Below are 26,986 nucleotides of genomic sequence, written 5' to 3' on the forward strand. Positions count from 1 at the left end.
AGGATGTTTTGCGTAGGATCTGATTCTTAAAAGTGACAGGATGTTCTATGTCTTCTGTTGTTAATTCCACATCATTCTTTTGCTTCTTGTTTTATTAACTAAAGATTTAACATCTCATGAATCCCTTTTGCTTTTGTCACCTTTCTGTTACCTCTGTGTAATGTAAAATATTGCTTGTCACTGTTCCTCTTAATTCCTTTCAACAGTGAACTCCTGAATTCCTTCAAATAATTGGGGCATTAAAGTATTTCATGAGCTAGTAATATAACAAAATGAAGAGGTGATTACAGTCAGCTTCCAGCATTGTAATATTTAAGCGCTTTCTTACATAATATGGAAACTGTTAGGCCCTTTTTAAATAGGAAATTTAAAAACACAGTTTTATCTAACAGTTAGATGTGCCAACAGTTTCAGATCCATATGTACCATGAGGTTACTACTACTTTAGAATTATAAACCTAGACAAATCTTAGAGTCCTGCTTTTGTTTTATGATGTAAAGGGGGTGTACTGTTCCTGGCTGCTGGGAGGGAGGGTGTTCTTCCTCCTTTCTTCTCCCCTCTCAGTAATAAAAGAGAATTCTGGTGTCAGTCAGTCACCTTCATGGACAAATGCAATTTCCTGTGTTTCACTGATTGTATGTTTATGGAAATAAGTTGTGGCTGATTCTAGTCCTCCATCCCAGCTTCTATATGATGTTAAAAAGTAGCCACAATGGACCGAGGAGAATCCTCCAATATAGAGCTGACAGATATGGCCCCATACTGCCTCTCTTTATGAACTGCAGCATAGAGGAAATGGTGGGGTTGGTAGAAGTTGTACTTAATACCACAGGGATTATGGGCTCTAGTACATAAACAGCTGTGAACGGAGGAGTGGTTGTAAAATAGAGCATCCCCTGTGCAGCTCTGACTTATGTCAGGGACCATTTTTGGTCTCTGCAGCAGTCCAGAATCCATGAGAGAGAGAGAGAGGTGATTTAAAGGAGAGTTGTTTTGCTTATGTAAGTATCTTAATATAAACTTCAGACGGAGATAAAAAGTTGAGAACTTTGGATATTCAGTGACTACGTTTAGAAATAGTTAATGAAGTGTGCTATATACAGTACATAGACACACAAATATATTTTGAATAAACATCTATTCATGCATAACTTAAATTTAAAATGCACATGTGCAGGCTTTATTAAAACTAAAACATTAATATTATTGATTTTACTGATTATATTATCTTTGTATTCGTTATTCACTGTTGTACTTTTTCATTACAGAATGTATGACAATATGTCCACAATGGTGTATCTAAAGGAAGAGAAGTTGGAGAAGCTTACTCAGGATGAAATAATTTCTAAAACTAAGCAGGTGATTCAGGGACTAGAGGCACTGAAGAATGAACACAATTCCATTTTGCAGAGCTTACTTGAAACACTGAAATGTTTGAAGAAAGATGATGAAACTAATCTGGTGGAAGAAAAATCAAACATGATTCGAAAGTCGCTGGAAATGTTGGAACTTGGACTTAGTGAAGCACAGGTAAAATTGAAGCAGGGGATATTGTTTCAAGCTGTGACTGCAGTTATGAAATGAAAGCAAATGCACGCTTATATCTCTTTGGACTGTGCTTTAGTTAGAGGTGTAGAATTAAGCACTTGGATATCAATTCTTAGACTTAGACAAAACTTGTTAAAAGTTAAGTGTCTGTTTGCGTTCAGAAGTTTTTAAAACCTGATTATAGCTTATAGGGAAGTAGGTTTATGTAACGATATAGAGTGACTAACAGTGGCAGTTTTAGTGCATTATGCTGCTAATTATGCATAGAGCATTAAATCCTGGTCCACTGAAGTAACACAAAGCTGTTCTTTGATTGACTTCAGTAAAACAAGAATTTTTATTTTATATATAGGCTTTCTTGTGGCACTTGCCATGTAATGACTGAGCACCTTGTAGATATTAATGATGTTCACAGCAACTTTGGAGAGTTAGGAAAATGTTATCTTCACTTTATATATGGGTAACAGAAGCACAGAGAAATTAACTAACTTGCCTGAGGTCATATAGAGCTGGGAATGGAACTGTTGGGTCCCAGTCCAGGACTATAACTTCTAAGACCATCCTTTCTGTCCCTTGAACCTAGAATTATCTTTTTAGTACTTGGTACTGGTAGGGCATAAGGGTTTCTAATGTTCACCCAACATTTTAGTAAAATAAAAAAAATAGTTTTGAGGGTTGGCTAAAAATTGAGTACTGAATCAGAGGAACATTCCTTGTTTAAAAGAGAATCCCTCTACTGACTTTTATGAAATGGCTTGGTTGCAAAAAAAATGTTGTTTTGGGGAAGGTGGGCAGATGCTGCAAAACTGATTTGTTTGTGCATGAGTGCTGCAAGGGATGGGCATGTGAACTGCAACAAATTAGTTTGTGACTTCAGACTATTTTAAACATGTCTATTTTCAAAATGCTTTTTTACTAATTTGAATTCTTTTTTTCAAGTTTAATATACATAGTTGCAGGAGATAACAAGAATGGTAGGACAGCCAGTCTTTGGAGAGTGTGAAACCTTCCAACTCTTATAAAAGAACATATCTGTTGGCATTTTTTTATCAATTTTATGGGGTCCTTAAAGTTACCTTTTTTTGGATGTTTGTAGAAAATTCTTATAGAAAAGTAAAGAAATAGAAAAGGAAAAATGCTTAAAACACTGGATTTAGACTCAGGAAATGAAAATCAATTCCTGGCTCTATCACAATCTTCCTATGTGCCCTTGAACAAGTCTTTGAATATCTTTGCGGTTCAATTCCCAATAGTAAAATGAGGATAACAGTACACCGCTGTGAGATAGGGAAACTGTGTGTGTGTGTGTGTGTGTGTGTGTGTGTAAATTCATTAATATTTGCGTGGCACACAGATTTTTTCCTCTGAAGATAATACTGATTTTGCTAAAGGAGTAATCTAATTTCTTCTTTCACTTTTCCACCTTCACCAAACTTTCTCAAGAGAGTAAGTTTACAAAAGACTTCAATTCATTGATAGCTACAGTCATTGTAGCTATCTGATAGCTGATAGCTGTCAGTCATTGTGAATAAACTGGGCAACATTTTTGCCTGGCTTTCCCAAATATACTTGAAATTTTGCATGCACACCTGGTTACGTACAGATGAGCTAATTACTTAGCAATTTTTTGCAAGTGTAATATACAGGTAAGTTTGAAAAGGCCTGCTGAAAATTTGATCTTCTGTATAGATGGACTTGTATGTGTAAATATAAATATGAGCCTGAAATTGATAGTTGTTCCTGAAAGTTTATTCAGCATATGAACACATTTACGCTAAAGGTATCCGTTAAAGAATACTATCTTCTGAAAAAAATAAGTTTTAGTGAACGTGAATCTTGCATATAAAAATATTCAGGTTCTGAGATACTCAGAGCTAACTTTAAGAGAAACCTTTTTATGAAATCAGGGAAAGTGAGAACATAAATCAGGGTGGCAAACCCCTTCTTTATGTATAGCTAAATTATCTATTATATGTAAGCCAGGCTTACAAAAGTGAAGGCCATAGGATGCCTGTGATCCATACTAGTTTTCACACTGCTATCAGTGGGAGATTTGCACAAACAATGAGGGTAGACTGTGGTCCTTACATAGTAGTTAGTAAAATTACTTTTTATTCCTGAGGGCATTCTGTGCCAAAAAAATTAAAATTCTGCACACAGTATCTTAAAATTCTGTAAATTTTATTTATCAAATGTGGAGGCTCCAGCATGGAATTGAGGAGCACAGGCAACTGGCCGCACAGAGGTGGGAGATCACTCTGCAGTTCCTCCCTACGCTCCGGGACGTGGACTAAGCGTTGAGGCTGCACCCAACCCTGACAGAGCACAAGGACTGGGCCTGCCCCCAAAACACCCCAGAGACCTGCCCCTCCATGTCAGGTACACCAGGTGTGAGCAGGCAGGCTCAGCCCAGCAGGATCCAAGTGTGGAGGGGCTTAGTGTGGGTGGGGGAAATCCAGGTGTGGGTTGAGAGGTTCTGTGGGGGAGATCTGGATGCACAGGAGCTTGTTATGGGGTTCTGGGTACAACAGTAATGGGATTCTGCAGGAGGGGTCTAGGTGAAGGTGGTTGGGGCTCAGCAGGGGTGTGGGAGGGATAGAATTTGGTAGGGGCGGTTCAGTAGGGGGGTCCAGAGGCTGGGGGAGTGGGGCTCGGTGGGGTGGGAGATCCGGGTGTGGGTGGCTCATCAGGCTGGTCGTGCAGAGGGAGTGGGGCTCATTGGTGGGCGAGGGGGAATTCAGAGTGCAGGAGGGGGGTGAGGCTTGTTGGGAGGTTCTGGGCATGAGGGGGTGTGGATGCATGGGGGTTGGGCGGATGAGGGAACAGCTCCCCACACAGTGATCCCTTCCCCGGCAGCTGAAGAGTGATGGTTGTAAGAAGTGGGTGGGGGGTAGTTTGCAGAGTTTCTTGCAGCCTGGGGAGAAATCTGGGGTGGGTCTGACTCAGCCCCGAATGCTGTGCAGGGGAAGAGGAAGTCCAGTTTGCCCAGCCAGGACTAGCAGCTGAGCCTGGCTCAGGGTTGGAGCCACCAGCTGGATCTTCCCCAATCTTGCCCCCTGCCCCACAGCAATTTACCTCTCTGCTGGCTGCCCTGGGCACCCAAAACATACTGCTGGTGAGGGTCGCATGACTGCTCTTGTGGCTTCCCTTGGCTTCCCTGTTAGAAAGTCATTTTTCTGTGGGGATGCAAAGAAATCTGTGGGGGTCATGAATACTACGCATGTGCAGTGGCACAGAATTTCTCCAGGAGTAACTTTTGTATTTAGCATCATTAATGAGAAAAAACAATACAGGAGGTTTTTACATAGCCACTACTTTTTGTCCTTTGTTGCATATATGTGTGTGCAATTACCTGTCTTGAATGAACAGTTGTAATTGTACACAATTGTATGCACAGGTCAGATGTACAATTGCACAGCTTAATTATTTGAATCCTATAATTATTTCCCCTCGAAGCATTATTAGGCTGGAGAATTAATACCCTGTTGAGATGAATGTGGGCAGTTCATAAACCTACCATCTCAGTTTGAAATAGGTGCTCAACTACTGCTCTATTTTGGGTTACATTTCTTTGCAACCATAAGGGTTAGAAACTTAACACATATATTAAAATGGAAGCTTACATTCTGCAGAATGTGAATTTTTCATGGAGGCTGAATAACATAATCAATTAGGATTTAACATTTGCATTTCACATTCCAGTTTACAACCTAACAGTTGCATTTACATAGGTTTTTGCATATATGTTAGGTTCTGTGTGACCTTTGTCCAGCTATGTGAGAAGGATAGGAGACTTGATGTGATTTTAATTAGGCCACAACTTTATTCGTAAATGTCTGGGAATCCTGGCAGAAAAAACTAAAGTGCAGGTAATTCCATAATCATTTACATCTATGCAGGGGGCTGCTGTTAACCCTCCTTTTTTACCCATTCTGGTAGACAGCCAACCTGCTGCTAGGACCTCACGATCACCCCCTCAAATGAGAGTTAAGGGGGCTATTGAGGAGGAGAGAGGTTGATTCTCTGCTAATACCTGTCAGAGGAGCCTTAAAAACCTCTGATCACCTTATCCCTGCACTGGGCATCCACCCCAAGCTTACATAATAAGTTGCAACATGATCGCCTAATCTCCGTTCCATATATTTTGCCCCAACTAAGCTCCCAATCCATTGTGGAGAATGTGGAAACCTCCCCTTCCCCCCCCCCAACCTCATGTTGGCCAATCTGGTGGGAGGTCAGAAGGATGGGAAAGAATTTTTCCCTTCACCAAGAAAGGAGCAATTAGCATAATGGCCACAGTGGATCATGACTAAGGCAGCTAGTATGTCACCGAAGTCATGGATTCTGTGACTTTCCGTGACCACGCCTGCCCGGAGGACACCTGTGCAGCCACACACCCCCCCACCCCCCCAGCAGCAGGAGTTTGGATATATGAGGCAGGGGGGTTGGGGCATGCGATTGGATGAAGGCTCTGGGTGGTGCTTACCTTGGGGGGCTCCCTGAAAGTGGTGACTTGCCTCTCCCTCTGCATGCTGCCTAGGAGCCGGGGTTGGGGGATGTCGCTGCTTCTGGGGTGAGAGGGGCACAGAACCAGGTAGGGAGCCCCCCCCCCCAGTTGCACCTCGAACACCCGGGTTGACATCCCCCTACTCCCAGTTTGGACTGTGAATTTTTGTTTACTGCCCATGACCAGTCCATGACTTTTACTTAAAAACCCATGACTAAAACATAGCCTTAACCATGTGAAAACCTGGTACACCTCTACCCTGATATAACACTTCTCCTCGGGAGCCAAAAAATATTGCCACGTTATAGGTGAAACCACATTCTATCAAACTTGCTTTGATCCGCTGGAGCGCGCGGCCTCGCCCCTTCCCACCCCGGAGCACTGCTTTACCATGTTATATCTGAATTTGTGTTCTATCGGTTCGTGTTATATCGGAGTAGGGGTGTATTTTAACTACTTCCAAGGGTGGCAGGGTGTGTGCTGTTCTGCCTTGTTCGGGTAAAAGAGTGTTTTTTCTGCACCAAGGTGGACATAAATTGTCCCCTTCTCTTCTGGTCATCTGGTGGAGATGGTTCAGTGTCCACATGCTGACCTGGTATGAATATGCCATAACAAGTAATTCTGTGGCTGTGTAGCCCTTAAAGGGGCCACACACCATTTCTGACAAGATGGAAAACAGCCTTTGTTACTTTACATGTGGAGAGATCATTTCCAGCTATCAAAAAGTACATTACTATAAACAGCAGTGAAGGTAGCAAACTTATATAAGCTGCTGTATGTTACATCATCAGTAAAAGCAATCACAGCACAGCATAGGGGTAAGAATTTCTTCAGATTAGTCTCAGCTGAGTGGGTAGTAAAGATGGCAGAAATAGAGAGCAGCAAAGAGCCCTGTGGCACCTTGTAGACTAACAGAAGTATTGGAGCATGAGCTTTCGTGGGTGAATACCCACTTCGTTGGATGCATGTATCTGACAAAGTGGATATTCACCCACTAAAGCTCATGCTCCAATACGTCTGTTCGTCTATAAGGTGCCACAGGGCTCTTTGCTGCTCTTACAGATCCAGACTAACACAGCTACCCCTCTGATACCAGAAATAGAGAGAAATCAACAACCAAATGGAAATTATGAAAGGGGCCAGACAAATAATCAGATTTCACAACTGCAGTGGTATCTATGCATGAAAAGCTGTATATGTTAATACTAAAGGAATGCATTGTACGGGAAGAATGTCTTGTAATCTTTTGTGCTTTTTAGGTAATGATGGCCTTGTCAAATCACTTAAATGCAGTGGAATCAGAGAAGCAGAAATTGCGTGCTCAGGTTCGCCGGCTATGCCAGGAAAATCAGTGGCTGCGTGATGAACTAGCCAGTACTCAACAGAAATTACAGAAGAGTGAACAGTCTGTGGCTCAGCTGGAAGAAGAAAAGAAACACTTGGAATTCATGAATCAGTTAAAAAAATACGATGATGATATTTCTCCATCAGTAAGTAGATGTGCATTCAAAAGCATTATTTCTTTTTGTTAGTAAGCTGCTAAGGAGCTTTTTATTCCCATATATGAATTTTTAGCAGTTGAAACAGGCATTTCATATATAGATTTTAATTTGTTTATAGACAGGCACATTAGGAGATTAATTTCTTCATATGTTTATATTGTCCTAATCTTATGTAGTTTATACATTCACGCAATAGAGAACTGCTTCCAAGAATCTTTATTTCAGGAAGACCTATATTTTACAGATGATGGAGTAACTACACTGTAGACTTGAGGGGGTAAAAGTCCAGCATATAGTAAAACACTTACACCTAGCAACACACTAGCTAAAAATTTCACTTTGAAAATTATCTGCAGAAAGCCATAAAATGTGTGTTTTTAGACCCCACATAAAAGGAGAATTGAGGATAAGATGTGTAAATTTTTGATATAAAAGGAAATTGCATTATTTGGAGCAGTCTGGAAAATGATTTTGACCTACATAGTGGTCTCACTATTTTTTATTATTTAATATTAGCACTAGAGGCTCTAGTCAGGAAAGGGGCCCGATAGTATTAGGCATTATGAAAACACAGACACAGTCCCTACATTTTACAGTTTAAGAAGGGAAGTGACATATGAAGGGTCGGGAAAATAGGAGTGCAAGCAAATATGTAGAATTTTAATATACATATGTATACCCTTGCAAAAGTGATTTTCATAATTTTAAATAAAGTAAGTGCTTGGTAACCTGTCTGCCCCTCAAGTCATCACTGGTTGATTTATGGGCATTATCACAGAAATAGATCTCATCTTGTAAATTGTTACATTCCAGATGTTGTCTGTCTGTTTCAATTAATTGTTTTGTTTTTCTTCTGACCTATTATTGAAATGGCATAGGAGTGGCAAAATTCATGTGTTTAGACATGCTAAGCAACTGCTAGACAAACCCTTTCTAGCACAGTGTGAATACAGTGAATTGTAGTCACTGCATGCAATGCAAGAAAATCTAAAAAAGCTAAAATTTAAATAGCCTGCACTGGTCTTTTTTTTTTTTTTTTTCTTTTTTTTTAAAGTCTTGGTACATAATTATGTTCTTAAGAATATGGAACAGTACCTAAATAATTTAATAGGCTAAACAAGGAACTGTAATCTTTAGCAGGGCTTTAGAGTTGTGCTCCGGCTCCGCTCCAGCACCAGGCAAAAACCTGCAGCTCCATCTGCTCTGTGCTCCAGCTTCAGGCTCTGCTCCAAAGCCCCCTGGTCTTTAGACAAGATAAATATCCTAGCACCTCCATGCTTTGGAGCAAAAGACACCTTTCAAATTTGGCAGACTCATAGTGTGAGGTCATTAGTACCCCTTTTCCTGTCCTCACAAAAATCCAGAGATCTGACTAAGTTAAAAACCTCTGAAATAAGATTGCCAGTGCAAATTTAATTCAGCTGTCTTATGCATATACATTGAGATAGTCTTGCCCAGCATCACATAGGACATCCTCCATGCATATCTTTAATGTTACTTAATCATAGATTTTTATATATAATTGTATATAAATGTTTTAAGTGATTTTAGATTTAATAATATAACACTTTGCTTGGAACTGGGGTTTGTATAGGAAGACAAAGACACAGATTCTACCAAAGAACCTCTGGATGACCTTTTCCCCAATGATGAAGATGACCCAGGGCAAGGAAGTAAGTGAACTTCAGATTATATAATTAAATGTATTTCTGCAGAACAGAAGCTTGGTTTTATCTTCAGGGAAATAATCAATCATTAATTCCTAGAGTGCTCTGGTCCAAACACTGTGCAGCATAGACAACAAGGGCACTTGCAGCTTTTAGGATTTATTGTATGCAATAAATTATGATATAATGAAGACAAAAAATGTTTCCCTGATGCACTTTTCTGTAATTTCTTACTCCAGCACTGACTATGTTCATCCCTTCCAAAGGGTGGAACACAGGAAAGCTGATTTACGAGGATGTTATTCCCGCTATATAAAAAGCCCGGGCTAGTCTAAGATGGTTTAAAAAAAAAAAAAAAAGCTTGCTAGCTACCCATGACCTCATTGGGAGCTAATTTCAATGCAAAATTTAGGTAGTAGCTTGCTAACTTAAGCAGAGAAGTTTTAGATCCCAGTGTCAGGACTTGTTTCAGTCAACCTTAAGACTTGGTAGTCTGCCCAGGTAGTGGGTTCTATGGTGACCTGTATGGTTACCTTCTCTGGGCAGGTTTCCATATGAGGCCTCGTCAGTTCTATTTTTGTCACTCACAAAGAACACAATTTTTTTGCAATTAATACTCCTCCAGAGATGTTATCCTCTCAAGGCTGAAGGGTTGATGAGTTGGATGTGGTACACTTGAGTTACACCTTTATCATTATTTATGTTACCATAACAGATAGGAGCCCCACTTATGGATCAGGACTCCAGTTCACTATGTGCTTTATGAACGTAGAACAAAAAAAAGATCGTTCCTGCCCCCATAGAGATTACAGTTTGAAGTATAAGACAGGAAACAACAGATGGGTGCAGACAGACCATTGGGATAGGATAAGGAAACAGGACAATACTGGTCAGCCTGTGATGTCCACACACTAGCGGCCTTAACCATTGGCAATTTTTTTGTAGGCATCAAAGAAAAGGAGAGTTTTAAGGAGTATAATGAGGTAGCTTTGCAGATAATTACCAGGAGCCTCTCCTAAGTCTACAAGTCAGCATGGGAGAAAGCATGATGGTGCTTGTTTGAAAATTCAGCAAGTGTGCAATGGAACTGTCATCAAAGGTCCAATAGGCATCTTAGTCGACCTCTAAATAATAAATGATAGATGATGGGTCTTAAAGGGCCTTGAAAGTGAAGACAAGTAGTTTGATCCAAAAAGGAAAGGGGAGCTAGGGGATGCAAAGAGACGGGTAATGTAATCAAAGTGAGAGTTTAGGAAAACAAAAGTCTGGGCTACTCTAGCGGAGGGGTTCGAACTAAGATACGCAACTTCAGCTATGCTATTCGCGTAGCTGAAGTCGAAGTATCTTAGTTCAACTTACCTGGCTGTCCTCACGGTGGTGAGTTGACTGCCATGGCTCCCCCGTCAACTCCACTTACTCCTCCTCCTGCTGAGGTGGAGTACGGGCATCGATTAGCAGATCGATTTATCGCGTCCATATGAGACACGATAAATCAATCCCAAATACATCGAACACTACCCTCTGTTCCGACGGGTAGTATATACGTACTCATAGACAACAAAAAAGCAACTGCAGCTTTTAGGATTTATTGTATGCAGTAAATTATGTTCTAATGAAGATAAAAATGTTTCTCTGATGCACTCTTCTGTCTTTGCAGCAGTGTTCTGAATGGATATGAGTAGGGCAAGACTGCATTGTCAAAGCCAAAGAAAAAGATGTGTGATGGTAAAGGCATGAGATGAGAGCCATGATGAGGGTGTTAGCTGTGTGGATGGATATTAGAGATATTATGCAGAAAAAAACAGTGAGATTTAGACATAATCTACATTTGAGGATCTTGAAAGATCTGAGTCAAAGATAATGCCTTGTTACAGGCTTGAGTGACAGGCAGGATGGTGGTGGTATACACAGTGAGCGAACTCTGTTTTAGCCATATTTAGATTGAGATGACAGCTAGATGTCCATGAGCCGATATTGGAGAGAGAGGCTGAGATTTTAGTTTGCCAGAATGTGGCAGATCTGTAGTAGAGAGGTAGCTCATTGAGACATCAGCATAGGGATGTAGTTGAATTTGTTTGTAGATGAGATTGCCCAGATATAAGGTGAGAGGAAGAAGAGGGGGGACCAGGACAAAACACTGTGGAATTCCCATAGAAAGTTAGAGGCTGAGGATGAGGAGGATCCTCTGAAGGAGCAGTAAGAGGTAGGAGAAGAACCAGGAGAGGCTAGAGTTACAGAAGCCAAGGAGAACCATGCTTGATAGTGTAAAAGGCAACTGACACATCAAGGAGGATGAGGATGGAGTACCCGTTCAGAGCTTTGGCTAGGAAGAGGTCATAAGACACTTTGGCAAGAGCAGTTTCAGTTGAGTGTAAGCTGCGGAAGTTGCATTGGAGAGGCTCTAGGATGGAATTAGAGGAGTGGAACTGCAGACAGCAATTGTAAACAGCATGCTCAATGAGCTTAGAGCTGAAAAGGAGATGGGGGTAATTGGAGAGGCAAGTGAGGTGAAGGTTGGGTTTTTTAAAGGTAGGAGAGACTAACATGTTTGCATTGTGAGGGGAAAGAGCACGAGGCTTAATAAAGAGTAAGGGAAGGGATGAGTGGATGCAAGGGATTTCAGGAGATGGGATGGTGTTACTGGAGCAAGCGGAGGAGTTAGACGAGAACAGCAGATGAGAAACTTCTGCATCTGTGAGAGGAGAGAAGGAGGTAAGAGTTGTAGGAGGAAGCTAGAGAAGGTCATGTTGTAGTTTGTCAGCTTTCTTGTGGAAGACATTGGCAAGATCCTGTGCTGAGAGAGAAGAGTAGGATTTGAGGAGTAAGTCAAAGGTGGCAAAAAGTTGGCTAGATTGTGGGCATGGGATTCACTTACGTTAAAGAAGTAGAGTTGTTTAACTAGGATGATGTCAGAACTGATGGAGGAGAGAACAAATTTGTAGTGGAGGAAGTCAGCCTGGTCATGGAATTTTTGCCAGAGAAGATCTGCAGCATGAGAGCAGGAGCAGAGGAAGTGCATGTTGGGGGTGAGCCAGGGCTGGGGATTAGCAGGGGGAGCCTTGTCATGGAAGAAAGGGGCAAAAGAAGTAAGGGTGGAGGAGAGCGAAGCATGGAGATAATCATCAATCATATAAATGGAAGAAAGGGGAGAGGGGGCAGGGAGGAGAAGGCTGAGAGCAGATGACAGTTCTTCAGTGCTGATGGACTGGAAGGCAAAGAAAAGCCAAGTGACAGGGTATTAGGAAGGGGACTAATGAGCGATGCAAAAAGAGACCAGGTGGTGGTCGCAGGAGAGACGACAACAACATAGGATCGGTGAGAGCAGAGTATTTGGTGAAGACCAAGTCAATTGAATGGCCATTTGGTGAGTGGGAAAGTTGAACCAGAGCTTCAGGTCAAATGAAGAGGAGAGGGTGAGGAAATGCATAGCTTCAGGATCAGATGAGCCATTAACATGGAAGATGAAGTCACCAAGAATGAGTGAGAGTATAAGGAGAGAAAGAGCCAGGACTCAAAATCAGAGAGGAAGTCTGATGGGGAGGAGTTAGGTAGATGAGAGGAGAAAGGATTGGGATGCTATGTTGCTCAAAGGACAGAGTGGAAGAGGGCTGAGGAAGGGGGTTGGAAGTGGCAGAACTGGGAGAGGAGAAGCCACACATCCACCAGGGTTGGATCCAAGGCAGGGAGGGGAGCGTGGGGGAAGGAGAAGCCTCTGTAAGAGAGGGCAACTACAGAATCAGTGTAGGGATCCAGGTCTCTGAGAACCAGGAGCTAGAGGGAGTGAGATTCAAAGTGGTTGTGGATGACTGAGATCTTTTTAGAGATGGAATGGGTGTTCCAAAGACAAAAAGAGGAGGGGAGGAGGTGGGGGAAATGGAGCAGGAGAGGTGTGGGTGGAATTCGTGGGGGGACAGGTGTGGATGGTGAAGAGGTTGATGAGGAAGGGAATGCCAGGGTTGGGACAAAGGTCACCAAAGATGAGGAGGAGGCAGCAGAGGATGTGTGTTTTGGATTTGTGATGGTGGGAGGAGAAGGGACATTTGAACAGAGAGAGGAAAAGGTATAGTTAGTGGGAATTGTAGAGGGGTGAGGGTAATAAAGGAGGGGAAATTGAGCTAGTGTGAGGGGTAGAGGAGGGAGGAGGAGAAGAGATGATGTGATGCAAAATAGAAAAGGGATGTGTTGAGAACCATAGGAGAATGACAGAGGGATGAGGTACAACAGAAAACCCGAACCGAGTTCAAAAAATATTTTGGAGGCACCCTTGCATGTCCCCCTGCTAAGTGACTGCAGTGCTTTCTCCCACCTTGCAAAGAAGGATGGGAGTAGCCATCTGGGGTCCAATGCTAGGATGATCTGGGCAGTGGGGGGTGTTTCCTTGGTGTTTACGATCCTTATGTGGTAATTCAGTTAAATTGTTGATGGTTAGGATTTGTTTACTGAAATACTGAAGCTTTACAAAATGTAAATCAACAAGAGTGTGAAATTGGTTCTATAAAATCTAAAAGAGAATTGCTATGATAACATATTGGTGATAGTTACCTGAATCAAGTTTCTCTTCAGATGCAGCCATTGTGTGGGGTTTGAAAGGAATAGTAGAGAAAATCATTAAGATTTTATGTTGGGCGGAGGTTCATCTTCCAGGCTTCTTTGAAGTCAACATACTGGTAACACTAATACTGAATTGCAGAGCCATACCCACAGCTGTCCAGTCCATCCACCGTTTATTGAATAAAGAAGGAAGGGGAGTCTTTAGGTGACTCTTATGGCCACCTGTCAAAAGGTGCTTGTGCTCTTTAGGCTCTGGTGGTAGATGCCTGGTTTCATCCCTGGATTATCAACTAAGCCTCCATCTTCCTCCCTATGCTAGGCAGGGTGTTGAACTTGCTGGAGAGAGAGGGCAAGTCCACACTACAGACCTATATCGATATAACGACATCGCTCAAGGATGTGAAAAATTCGCATCCTTGAGCGATGTAGTTATACCAAGCTAACTCCCCACGTAGAAAGTGCTATGTCAACAGGAGAGCCTCTCTTGTCAAAATAGCTACTGCCCCTTGGGGAGGTGGATTAACTACGGTGGCAGGAGACGCTCTCCTGTCAGCGTAGGAACGTCTTCATTGAAGTGCTACAGTGGCACTGCTACAGTGGTGCAACTGTAGCACTGTACATGAAGACAAGCGCATAGTCCTCATGGTTGTCAAGATGTAATTTGATGAAGACAAACCCAAAGGGGATGGATGGAATGGGGCTAGAAGACAAAGGTTATAATTACATAAAATAAACCAGTTGTATGGTCTTGTATCTTGTTTATCACATCTTTGAAAGACAAAAACATCATAATTATTTTTTTTGCTTGTTTGGGTTATCTTAGAAATGGAGAAGAGAAAATACTAGTAGCTAAAGCAGTGGTTCTCAACCTGCGGCCTGTGGGCTGCTTGCAGCCTGATCAGCACACAGCTGCAGCCAATGTGACATCTTCAGGGTCATACAGGTAGTATTGGATATGGCCCACAGTGGTAAATAGGTTGAGAACCACTGGAAGAGAGGGCAGTGGGCAGAAAGGGGAAGAGGATCAGGGTGTGAAGTATAATCGGCAAGAATTTGCAAATGGAACCGTTGCAGTTTGTTTTGAACTGAATGATTCCACTGACATTAGAGTTTGCCAGGGTTGTGAAAGTGTCCCTTGTTTGGTAGTTCTGGAGTGCAGAAAGCCAGGCTCTTGCTGCTGGACCTCTGGTCCTTTGCGTTCAGTTTCTGGAATCAGTGTGGTTCTGATTGGAGAAGACCTTCGTAGCCCTCACAGAAACTTGTGTGGAGAAGAGGCGACAACAGGCTATTTCCTCCTGGTTCCGGGATGGAGATGCAGTTGTCGTGATTTGCGGGTAGGGAACCAGGTGAGCAGATTTCAAAGCAGATAGCAAACAAAATGAAGAGGCTGACTGTAAAGGCTTGCTTCACTTTTCTCTTGCTGCTGCTGCTACATCTATTGGTGTCTTTTTTAGGATAGCATAGTGCTTTTATAGGCCACCGTGGGAAGAGTGGTTGGAGAGGAGGACAGGGCATGCAGAAGAAGATGACTACTGAGTCTTCATACTCCTGGAGCAAGGGGATAAAGGAGGAAAAGTAGACTAAGGCCTGCTCTACACTAGCCTGTTATTTCAGAATTAGCCAAGTTATTTGGGGGGAAGAAAAATGATTCCATCCACATGACCAAACAGTTTTTTTCAATTTAGAGGGCTCTTTAGTTCGATTTCTGTACTCCTCCTTGGCAAGTGGAGTAGCACTTAAATCGAGATTGCAATCCCGGGTTAAAGGAATTGTGGATGCAATTCGCGGTTATTGGCCTCTGGGAGCTATCCCAGGATGCTCCCTTGTAACCGCTCTGGACAACACTCTCAACCCCAATGCACTAGCCAGGTGGGCAGGAAAACCCCCAGGAACTTTTGAATTTCATTTCCTGTTTGGTGACCATCAGTACAGTCCACCATCACATGCGACCATGAAGAGTTCACCATCACAAGAGATCATGCAGTCTCGGATTTGCTGATGAGCTCCAGCATGGTCTGAACGGGAGGTGCTAGATCTCATCGCATGCTGGGGAGATGAGTCTGTTATTGCAGAACTAAGTTCCCAAAAAAGGAACACAAATACCTTAGCTAAAATCTCCAGGGCCATGACAGAAAGAGGCTACTCCAGGGACACAGAGCAGTGTCATACAAAAATCAAGGAACTCAGGCAAGCATACCAAAAAGCCAGGGAGGCAAATGGGTGCTCTGGGTGAAAGCCCCATACGTTCCGCTATTACCGTGAACTCCATGCAATTATGGGAGGTGATGCCACCACTGCCCCACCACTGTCTGTGGACACCTGCAAGGGGGGAGTTGCACGGAGCGAGGAGGAAGAGACATTGGAGGACGAAGAGGAGGAAGACAGTGCACAGGCGGCAAGTGGGGAATCTGTTCCCCCCCTTACCAGGAACTAATCTTAACACTGGATCCAATAGCCTCCCCTCACTCCCAAGGCGGGCTCCTGTTCCATGACTCTGGAGAAGGTACTTCTGGTGAGTGAGAGCCTGATCGGAGCCATGCAGGGGGGGAACCCAGCTGCGCTGGGTTGTTCGTGTTTAGAGTAAATGGCTCCGGTGTATGGTGGATCTAATGCAGGAAAGGCAGCAAGACCACAGACTTCCGCTGCAGCCCCTGTATACTCAAACTTCCTCCTCCCCAAGTTCCATAGCCTCCTCACCCAGACGCCCAAGAACACGAGGGGAAGGCTACGAGGACCCACACACTCAACCCCAGAGGATCGCCCAAGCACCAGAAAGCTGGCATATGCGAACTTTTGATGGTTTATGGACTTGTTCTTCCCTTCTCCTGCACTCCCCCCAACTCTTCTCCCCCAGTCTACCTTCTAATTTCTCTCAGTGCGTTGTGCATCAAATAATAAAGAACAGTTTTAAAACAAATTTGCAGTTTATGTACTGGCCACCATGGTGTGCCGGGGCCAAGGTGGGGATATGCATTCCGTCTATTGCCCCGCCGCAGTTAGGGAACTCCAGGGCATTAAAGCCATCCACAGTGGTCTGCACGTTTCCCAAAGTCACTATCCTTGTGTAGCAGGGTGACCCCTACTCCTTCCCTGAAGGCCTTAAAACAACCAGGAAGAGGTCTGTGGCAGGGAAAAGCTAAGCTGCTTGGGGAAGTAACCACAGCTGGGCCATGCCCCAGTCAGGCCCAGCTGGTTCCTATAAAAGGCTGTGAGCCAGAGGCCCAGGAACAGTATCCCTCTGACTGTAGAGGGAGAAGGGCCTGGCTGCAGGGAGTTAGACACAGTGTACCTGAGTGGAGCAGGGCTGGGGAAAGGCAGAGGAGCTGGGGAGCTCCTGCCTGGAAAGCCTCAGGCTGCGGCCTAGCCTTAGGCTAAAAGGCACTGGGGGTTGCAGAGGGCAGCCCAGGGGTAGGCCAAGGCAGCAGGTCCAAACCCAACTTTGCCAGTGATGCCAGGCTGATACTGCAGTCTGCCCCAGGGCGCAGGGGCTAGACAATGACTGGAAGTAGCCATATACTTTGCAAGGTGGGAATAGTGGGTGGGGGATCCCCCAGGGAGGGGAGACACTGAGGGGGAGGGGATTACTGCTAGGGAGCAGCATCCTAGGTAAAAGGGCACTGGGTCTTGGGAGGGACATGGGGCCAGAGGTCAGGCGGATCACCAGCCTGCAGAGGGCGCTCCGGAGTTGGAACCGAGCTAATTCCCAGAAGTCACCAGCAGGAGGTGCCGCAGGGGTGAGTCTGCTTGTCTGCACCTTGATAGCACTGGTCAATGATTGCATTGACTACTTGCAGCACAGCAGCCCCTACAGTAGATTTGCCCACTTCAAACTGATTCCTGACTGACCGGTAGCTGTCGGGCGTTGCAAGCTTCCGCAGTGCTATGGTTACTCGCTTATCAGCTGTGAGGCCTGCTCTCATTTTGGTGTCTTTGTGCTTCAGGGCAGGGGACAGCAAGTCACAAAGTTCCATGAAAGTGGCCCTACGCATATGAAAGTTTTGCAGTCACTGGGAATCATCCCAGACCTGCAACACTATGTAGTCCCACCAGTCTGTGCTTGTTTCCCAGGCCCAGAATCGGCGTTCCACGGCATGAACGTGGCCCAATGCCACCATGATCTCCCAGTCGCCACATGCCATGCATCTAGAAACATCTGTGTCCATGTCCTCATCAATATAGTAATCGCAATGTCATCGCTTCCTCGCCCGGTTTTGCAGGTACTGAACATACTGCTGGATAATGGACGAGGTGTTTACAATGGTCAAAACTTCAGCAGAGATCTGAGCGGGCTCCATGTTTGCTGCGCAATGGCACCTGCATGGGTAATCCTTGAAAAAGGGCGTGAAATGAGCGGTTCGGTTCAAGATGGCTGATAAAAGGCGGTAAATGGTTGTCTTCTGTAGCTTCCATGGGAGCCCAGGACAGCTTCCGCCGCTTTCTCCAGATTGTCTGTGCAGCTCTGTTCACAATAGCCAAGAAGCAGCAGGGAATTGTTGCCTTCTGTAGCTTCCACGGGAGCCCAGGACTGACAACGTGGAAAAAGCAGCGATAGCAGAGTTTGCAGCGGAAGCTGTGCGGCTCTGTTCTTGATGGCCAAGAAATGGCGGGGAATTGTTGCCTTCTGTAGCTTCCATGGGAGCCCAGGACAGACAACATGGAAAAAGCGGGGAAGCTATGCGGCTCTGTTCATGATGGCTGAGAAATGGCGGGAAATGGGTTACATGAAAGAGTAGATAGAAAGAGGAGAGGACATTCAAAGTGGATTCAACATACCAGGAGACAGGCGATGCACCGTGCTGCACCGTCTACTGACAGCATGGAGTCTGCCGTAGGTTTCACGGAGGGAGGAGCGAGTGATGGCACACACCCAGAAAAACCTGCGAGAATGTTGTTGCCCCATCATGCTCTGGGAGTTTATCCCACAATTCCAATGGGCAGCAGAGACTGCAGGAACAGTGGGATAGCTACCACAGTGCAACGCTCCGCCATTCGATGCTAGCCTCGGTTCTGTGGATGCACTCCGTCGAATTCACATGCTTTAGTGGGGACACATAACATCGAATGTATGAACTAGATTCTGGAAATTCGAATAAAATAACTTCGAATTAATTTCATACTGTAGACGTACCCTAACTCTAGTCACCTTCCTGTGGCAGGCTGGTGTTGCTTGTCTTCCCCTACCCTTGCCCCTTGTAACTTGGACCTTTAGTAACTGAGGGCAGAATTTGGCCTTAAAATTGGAGCTTTGTTAATAGCTCCAATTTTAACACTTGCTGTGTCGATCAGATTAGATCCCACCTCTCTCCCCATAGATTTTATTGGCCCACAGAAGTAAAAAGTAGTAAAAATATGTACTTGTTCATAACTGGAATTATACTGTATTATATTACCTGAATTCTCTTTATCCAAAAATCGTAGTTATCCAAATCCACAATATGTCCCCCAGTTAAACCCTATGTTAATAACTTGCTAATAACTTCTCGGTTAGCTTGTTAGCACTAATCAACAGCTTTGTATTTGTATATTTGTTTTGAGTGGTTGCCTGTGGTTACTGAGACCTAATCCCATTTCATCAGCAACAACACCTTGTCAGGACATATTAAATTGTTTAATTTGAATTAATCAGTATAAATGATGTCCACAGTAGTTTTAATACAATTTTGGTGTTTTTAATTAACTCAGTCACATTAACACTGTTTTTTCTCTTTATTGAAAGTACAAAGTATTAAGCAAACATCAGCATTACTCCCTTCCGTCCTGTATGTCTAGATCAGTGAAAGAAGAGATCAAAATAGCACTTTTGTTTATCCAAACTCCTAGTTTTCCGAAACTTTCAGATGACTCGAGGCTATTTGAATAAATGGGAGTGAACTATGTCAGTCGGAATACTGACAGGGAGAGGATCTGCTTAGTATGGGAGTGCCATTTTTTACAGTCATGTTTCAGAACAGAACCACACTTTAAAACAATGAGATTAATTTTAGTGTCTAGCATGGATTTTTCTTTCAAAATGGTTTCAAATTGGTTGCCTTCTTTTTGCAGTCCAACAGCAGCATAGCAGTGCAGCAGCGGCTGCTCAACAAGGTGGCTATGAAATTCCAGCAAGATTAAGGACTCTTCATAATCTGGTTATCCAATATGCTTCCCAAGGTAGATATGAGGTTGCTGTACCCCTGTGTAAACAAGCACTTGAAGATCTGGAGAAGACTTCAGGTCATGATCATCCTGATGTTGCCACTATGCTAAACATACTTGCTTTAGTATACAGGTTGGTATTCTGATATGCATTTAAATTCTCCATCAGCTGAACTTCTTTATTTCTGTAAAGTTGACTAGAGGCCTTAATGCAGGAACTGCTATAAAAATGTTTTAGACAATTTTGTAGGTTCTGAATTTTTTATTTGTGGTGGTATCACTTGGGCACTTGACCTGGGGTGCTCAGTCACACCACAGTACACCAGGGTCTAGATGAGTTCCTGAATATCTTCCCATATCTCAGTTTTTGGAATGCTATTATTCATTTTGAAACTTAACTATCCATCGTTGATCATTGAGAAGATGATCAGACAACCACCTCTCAGATTATGCTAATGCTGTTGTAAATTGAATGGCAAGATGTACATAGGCAGGCAGTTCATTTCCAGTCCCTCAAAAAATCCTATTTTAATTGTAGTTTTTCGCACTTGGAAGTGAAAGACTGTGTCTGCATTTGATCCCTTCTCTTCTGTGCTATAGCATTCCTATCCTGAAACTGAAGTCAACTCCTCCTTTTGCAGTTCATTATCTTCTAAGATTTATTTAAATGCTACTTCCTTTTTTTTGTGAAACAGAGTAAAGTGTTAATTCTGGTTTTCTAAAACTTAGGGACCAGAACAAATACAAAGATGCAGCAAACCTCTTGAATGATGCCTTGGCTATTCGTGAAAAGACTTTGGGCAAAGATCATCCAGCGGTTTGTATATCTGATTTTCATATTTTTAGTTGTGTTGTTCACTGACACTTTTTTTTTTTTTTTTTCTTCCCCTGCCCAACTTATTCTAATATTAAACTCAACAGGAACATTTAAGATCTGGCTTGTCACTAAACGGGACAGGTAGGAGGCCACAATGTAATATTCTGTATTCTTTTAATATTTAACCTATCTTTGAGCATTGTATCCATTTAAAACTATTTCATCCAAAAATTACTCTGCTGCCACATTTATTTGATTATGAATCAAGTTGCATGGTCTGTATATGGAAAAAATTAACTTCTGAAGGAATATTTTAATTAGCTTATTTTAAACAATTCAGTTGCTGAATTCATATAGAAATTGTACTTCTGATTTGTTTTACTGCCTTTGTTTAAAATAAAACAGATAATTCCAATCAAGATGTTCTTAAGTCACTTTTAAAATATAACTTGGTGATGTATTGCTTCATATAACCTATGTTACAGTGGGCAACTCTGTGAATCTGGATTTATGTAAAATAGCTTTATTTCTGGTTGTCATATTTAGAGCAAATTTATGCATTTAATTACATTTCAACAGGCTAATTAAATTTATTTCACAGTTTGCTATGTCTTCTCATTTAAGAGTTATTTCTTAATGCAGTGATTTGCCAGAGGTCTTCACTGTACATAGAGAATATGAATACAGCAGTCCGTTGTAAATATATTTTAACTAGTTCATTCTTTCACTAGGTATTCACATCATATTTAATGTTTCTCTGCTGTTGACAGGTGGCAGCTACTCTAAACAATCTTGCAGTGCTTTATGGTAAACGAGGAAAGTACAAGGAGGCAGAACCTTTGTGTAAGAGAGCTTTGGAGATCAGAGAAAAGGTACAGAGTTAAAAAACAGAAGCCTGACAATGAAATTTACAAAAAATAAAAATCCAACTTCTGCTTTTTAGAAAAAACTCAGTCTCTCATATTTTGATTGGCTATACCTACCAAGCAATACTAAATACCTTGGATAGTGTTATATAACTTCTTAAATTAAAATACAAAATTGTTTTGAGAAAATTAACTTCAAAATCTGGAGAGGCTTTGGGTGTCTTTGGGTGTGTTGCGAAGTAAGAGCAACGCAGCAGGAAAAGAACATTTAGATATGTTCCTATTGGGTTGACTAGAGTATTTGAATACAAAATAAATGTATGCCATTTAAATATCTCAAGTTAGTTGTTTTGTACTGCAGCAGAGAGTGAAAATGCTTATTCCAGTGCATTTGTCTGGCTGTCTGCACTACGGCATGTTAAAACTGGTTAAGTATGCTGTATGTTTTTTAAGTTTATTCTATTACTTCAAAACTACATCTCCTGTTAGGAATTATTTTGTTGCTCTCTTAATTAGGATCTAATTGAATAATCCACACATATATATTAAAAAAAAAAATTAATAGGCTTTTCATAGCTCTTATAGGGAAATCCTTAAACTCTGGTAAGTGCAAAGCCATAGATGGGCTGACTAGTTTACTTGAATGCTGTTTAAAATGTTTTAATCCTGATAGAGATAATTGTTGACCTGGGATTAATGTAAATGGACTAACTCAAACAATTGCTTTAGAATCCATGAAACAGGAAGAATTAAGACGATAAAAATTTCTATCCGATAGGACTTTCCCCCTCAATTACTCTGTACTTTCTGAATAATCAGTTTGAAATACAGAAGTCTGCATCATCTTCAAATTTTATTGAAAATGAGGTTTTTACTGAATTAAATATGAAAATGAATATACATTTATTCATAACGTAAACCTATGATATTTTAACCTGCTGTGCAAATCAATTTGTTTCATGCTGCCTGTAAATTTTAATATGGTGTGTGATATTGTATTGCAAATACATAACTATTATAAAAGTTGTCAGAGGAGATGGAGGGTTATTATTTGGGTAAAAAACAACTTGGGCTTTGGTCATCTGGAAAAATTGAGGCAATTTTCATTTGTCAGGTAAGCCTGTCAGTTTGATATTAAAATGATCAATAATGATAGTTAGTGTTAAGATTAAATTGTAATATCTGGACATCAGAGTTTATACTGTTGAAATGAATGGGGTAATCCTCATTTCTCAGGGCTACTGTTTCAGACTTCTATGCTGAAGTTTTGTGTCAGTCTCCCACTGGTGCTAGCGATGGTGGGAGTGCAACTATAAACTGCCTGCTGGAGTTCTTGCCACCAGGTTTTTTAATCCTCTTCACTAGCACTCTAGCTATTGCTGACATTGGTGGCACTTCACTGAAGGTAGAGAAGTTGTGGGAAATCTTATTGTAGAGAAAAATCAACAGGACATCATTGCATTGGCTTACACTCAGTTCAAGTTTGTAGGTTTTCTTTATAATCGTAAGAGCTAGAAACTGTTTTCTTTCAGCCGAAGTTTGGATTCTGTAGTAAATTCCATAGTCATGGAATTGCAGAATACACAAGACCCTGGTTATATACAGTAGTATAGGAATTGGAGAATAATTAAATGTACATATTTAGAAAAATTCTATTATGCCTCCCTCACTAACAGAATGACTAATCATTGGCAAAACAACATAATTACTAGCCAAATGATTGTATGTAACACAGTGCAAACCAGAAAAAAATAAAATATTTCTACTTTGCGAGACTGAAAGTTATCCTAAAACTTATTGGAATATATTCATGCAAAGGATTTTTTGGAAGCTGTACTGAGAAGTTTATTTAACAAACATCAGTTTCTCTAATGCATTGTAATCTTAGCCTGTAAAATTTCAGTTTAACTTTGAATCTTGATTGAGTGCACAAAAGCATCTTTTAAAATTTGCTATAGATGGAAAATGTCTAAATTACTTGATTTTTGTGAAAATGGTTGAAAATTAGATGTCCAATTGAGACTTCATTTGCCATGTCAGCCAAGAGCAGTCCTAGGATGTACCTAACGTAAATGGGGCCCTCTTCTACTCTCAACTAAAAAATGGGATTTATAATGAAAATAGTGACTGAAACTTAATTATAGAAAAGTCTGAGCAGTGTAAACTGGTGAGGTAAAATAATATGTTCTGATACTGAAATTAGAAAGGAAAAGGTTGTGAAAGATCATTTTAAGATCGTGCTTCTTTAAAATCTAATACAATCAATGGGGAATGTTTTAATGTATGGTACCTTCATTTCCAGGTCCTGGGGAAGGATCACCCAGATGTTGCCAAACAGTTAAATAACCTGGCCTTACTGTGTCAGAATCAGGGTAAATATGAAGAGGTGGAGTACTACTATCAAAGGGCACTTGAGATCTACCAAACAAAACTAGGACCAGATGACCCAAATGTAGCCAAAACAAAGAATAATCTGGTAAGTTTGTAGCATGAAGTAAAAATAGGAAAATGTAAGTTTTGTTTTTTCTGATGTGCTAAAATAATTACTCCTGGGTGCAGAATGCATACCTTCCACAAATTTCTTGGCTCCCCTGCAGAAATATGGGGGAGCAAAGAAATCTGAGGAACAGACGCCCCTTCCCGAGCAGCCAGCAGCAGAGAAATCGCTGTGGGGGCGGGGAGGAGGCTGGGCGTGCGTATATCCCTGGAGAGATGTTAAGGGGGTAGGTCTCAGCGTGTGCCTGCATATGAAAGAGTGGCAGGGCTTGTCTACACTGGCACTTTACAGTGCTGCAATTTTTTCGCTCAGGGGTGTGAAAAAACACCCCCCTGAGTGAAGCAAGTTTCAGTGCTGTAAAGTGCCAGTGTAGACAGTGTACCAGCACCACAGCTCCCAGCGCAGGCAGCTATGTCCCTCGTGGAGGTAGGATTTTTTTAGAGCGCTTAGAGAGCTCTCTCCGAGCATTATGCCACAACTACACAAGCCACATTAAAGCGCTGCTTTGGCAGTGGTTTAACGTTGCCAGTGTAGACTAGCTCTAAGGAGGCAGGCTGCTAATGTTTCCATTGTTAGCTAATTGTTCCCATTCTTAGTCAATGAAGACTCCTCTACCTTGCCAGAGTGGTGTAAAGGAGCCTTATTGTAAATAACAGTAACTGAATCCTCAGCTAGAAAGGTTTATGTGCTTTCTCGCTTTTTTTCCTGTGCCAGAGAAACACAATAGGGTTAGATTACAGCTCAGGATCTATTTTACTTTTCCATTTATAAAAAAGCAGGACCATGGTTAGCAAAACTGTATGACTTTTATGTGTGAATTCTGAGCAATTTAAAGCGACATTCTACTTTACAGAACACCAAAATAAAAGTAATGTAACTTAAATGAAAATCCAGGATGATAACTGGAGTGCAGGGTATTGGTTACCAAGTATTTGTAACTTAACTTTTGTATTTGTAACTGAACAGTCTTATTGTGGTATTTTTTCTGTATGGTAGTTTAAATAAATTACCAAAATAAGTGAAACTGATGTGATTATATTGTTGCATATTTTATTTGTCAAAATAATGCAGAATTTTGCATTTTTGGCTCAGAATTTCCCCAGGAGGAAATAATGGGTTTTTTTTTTTTTATTCAACAAGCATGTAATTATAGATATGTTCTGTCTTTAAAAGATAAATCAAAACTTTTCCTATGCTGATACCTTTATATTATTTTTTAGGCATCCTGCTATCTGAAACAGGGAAAATTTAAGCAAGCAGAAACTTTATACAAAGAAATTCTTACTCGTGCACATGAAAGGGAATTTGGCTCTGTAGATGGTAAGGAACTTGGTGTACAACTGAAAAGTAGGATTTATTTTTTATACTTCTCAAAATAAATCTGTTTAAAACTAATTGATGTTATACTTAAAGTTGTGAGTATTTGAGGGAGATTAAAAGGAATGAAATTTTAGACTTTATTGAAACATAAAGCAAAATCCATCCTAAGGAGGAAAGACTTTAATTACTGCATTTAAATTAATCCAAAACAAGGATTTTTTCCAAATGAGTGAGACTTTAGCAAGTCTACATAACAGACTACTTTTCTATCTAATCTACTTTAGGATGTTCTATAGAACCCCAAACTCTAGTGTCTAAGAGCTAGTATACACACGGGACTATGTTTGTCGTCTTCTAGTCAGTGACTGTAATAATTCAGTATAGGATTTTAGATTACTTGGTAAAAATAATGGTCAACTCTTTGAGCTCATCTGCCAAAACAATTAAAGAATGCAGAAAAACTTGTCCTCTTCTTAAATTGAGCAGACTGTAAATTTAACAGCTAGACGTCAGCGGTCTATTTGTACATTGTTCCAGTAGAACATTTCATAAACTACTAATTGTAATGCAGTATTTTCATTTCCTTGCAATAAGACAGTTTTTTTGCAGCATTCAGTAGCTGTCAACAATAAAAGAAACAAACGTGTGTATTCTAGCAAACAACTAAGCTCTTGTCAGTATATACTTCCACCAACTTGGTTAGATCAAAGTCTTTTAGAAATAGCACTCTGTCAGCAATTTTGTAATGCTGACTTCTAGGTATCTTTTCTAAAGCCAGTTAAAGGCAGACACACATGTTCTGTTAATCTGTTTAGTCTTTCTGTAATGTGTCAGAAATGCTGATTGTGCTGTCAGAACCATTATTTTTGTTGGTCTTCAGCTTTCTTCAACCTGAATATTAATATCTACTTCTTTCACTGGTGTTATAAAATATTAATTTTATATTTTCATCAGATGAAAATAAACCCATCTGGATGCATGCTGAGGAGAGAGAAGAATGCAAAGTAAGGACATGATTGAATAATTGTTTTCAGAATTTCTGTTAGTTACAGATATATTTTTAACATGCTGTTTTCAATTTAGGGAAAGCAAAAAGATGGCTCGTCCTTTGGAGAGTATGGGGGTTGGTACAAAGCTTGCAAAGTTGATAGGTAGGTATATTATTTAAAGCATTTTAACTACAGAACATACAATACTCAGAAATGTTAGTTTGAAAGTCATACTTAAAAATAAAATCCTTTCATCTGTGTTACTAAAATTAAAACTGATACCTAAGAAATCCAAGGCCATGTTTGCTGGCCACAGAGAGAAGATGGCTTCGGGGATCTGATTGTGACTTGGTTCTGAGGCCTTTTTTATCCCAACTGAGGCAAATTCCAGTGGCTAGTAACAGCACCCAAAAGACCATCTGTCAGTTGGAGATGAGTAGAATGCAGCAAACTCTGGACATGCCTTTTTCCCTAATTTCAACATACCCCTTATTCCAGGAATTACAGAGGAGGGGTGATACAGGAGCTTACTATACCCGCTCTGTGCCTGCTGGGAACTCCCACATGCTGTGCATATGATCAGTCT

The 26,986-nt window shown here is 41.5% G+C and overlaps 1 protein-coding gene across 6 annotated transcripts in view; it reads left to right on the forward strand.

Annotated features, from left to right (window-relative positions):
* KLC1 (kinesin light chain 1) overlaps positions 1-26,986 on the forward strand; it is an 86,912-nt gene that overhangs the window by 28,247 nt on the left and 31,679 nt on the right. For all 6 annotated transcript variants that reach the window (XM_032771570.2, XM_032771569.2, XM_032771572.2 and 3 more), the window contains exons 2-11: positions 1,270-1,531; positions 7,316-7,546; positions 9,153-9,231; positions 19,819-20,044; positions 20,641-20,728; positions 21,499-21,600; positions 23,897-24,070; positions 25,312-25,411; positions 26,366-26,415; positions 26,495-26,562. In XM_032771570.2, coding sequence (XP_032627461.1) covers positions 1,271-1,531; positions 7,316-7,546; positions 9,153-9,231; positions 19,819-20,044; positions 20,641-20,728; positions 21,499-21,600; positions 23,897-24,070; positions 25,312-25,411; positions 26,366-26,415; positions 26,495-26,562 — 1,379 coding nt within the window. In that variant the 5' untranslated portion in view covers position 1,270. The remainder of the gene's footprint in view (positions 1-1,269; positions 1,532-7,315; positions 7,547-9,152; positions 9,232-19,818; positions 20,045-20,640; positions 20,729-21,498; positions 21,601-23,896; positions 24,071-25,311; positions 25,412-26,365; positions 26,416-26,494; positions 26,563-26,986) is intronic.

This window comes from Chelonoidis abingdonii, chromosome 4 (assembly GCF_003597395.2).
Source record: "Chelonoidis abingdonii isolate Lonesome George chromosome 4, CheloAbing_2.0, whole genome shotgun sequence".
Lineage (NCBI taxonomy): Eukaryota > Metazoa > Chordata > Testudines > Testudinidae > Chelonoidis > Chelonoidis abingdonii.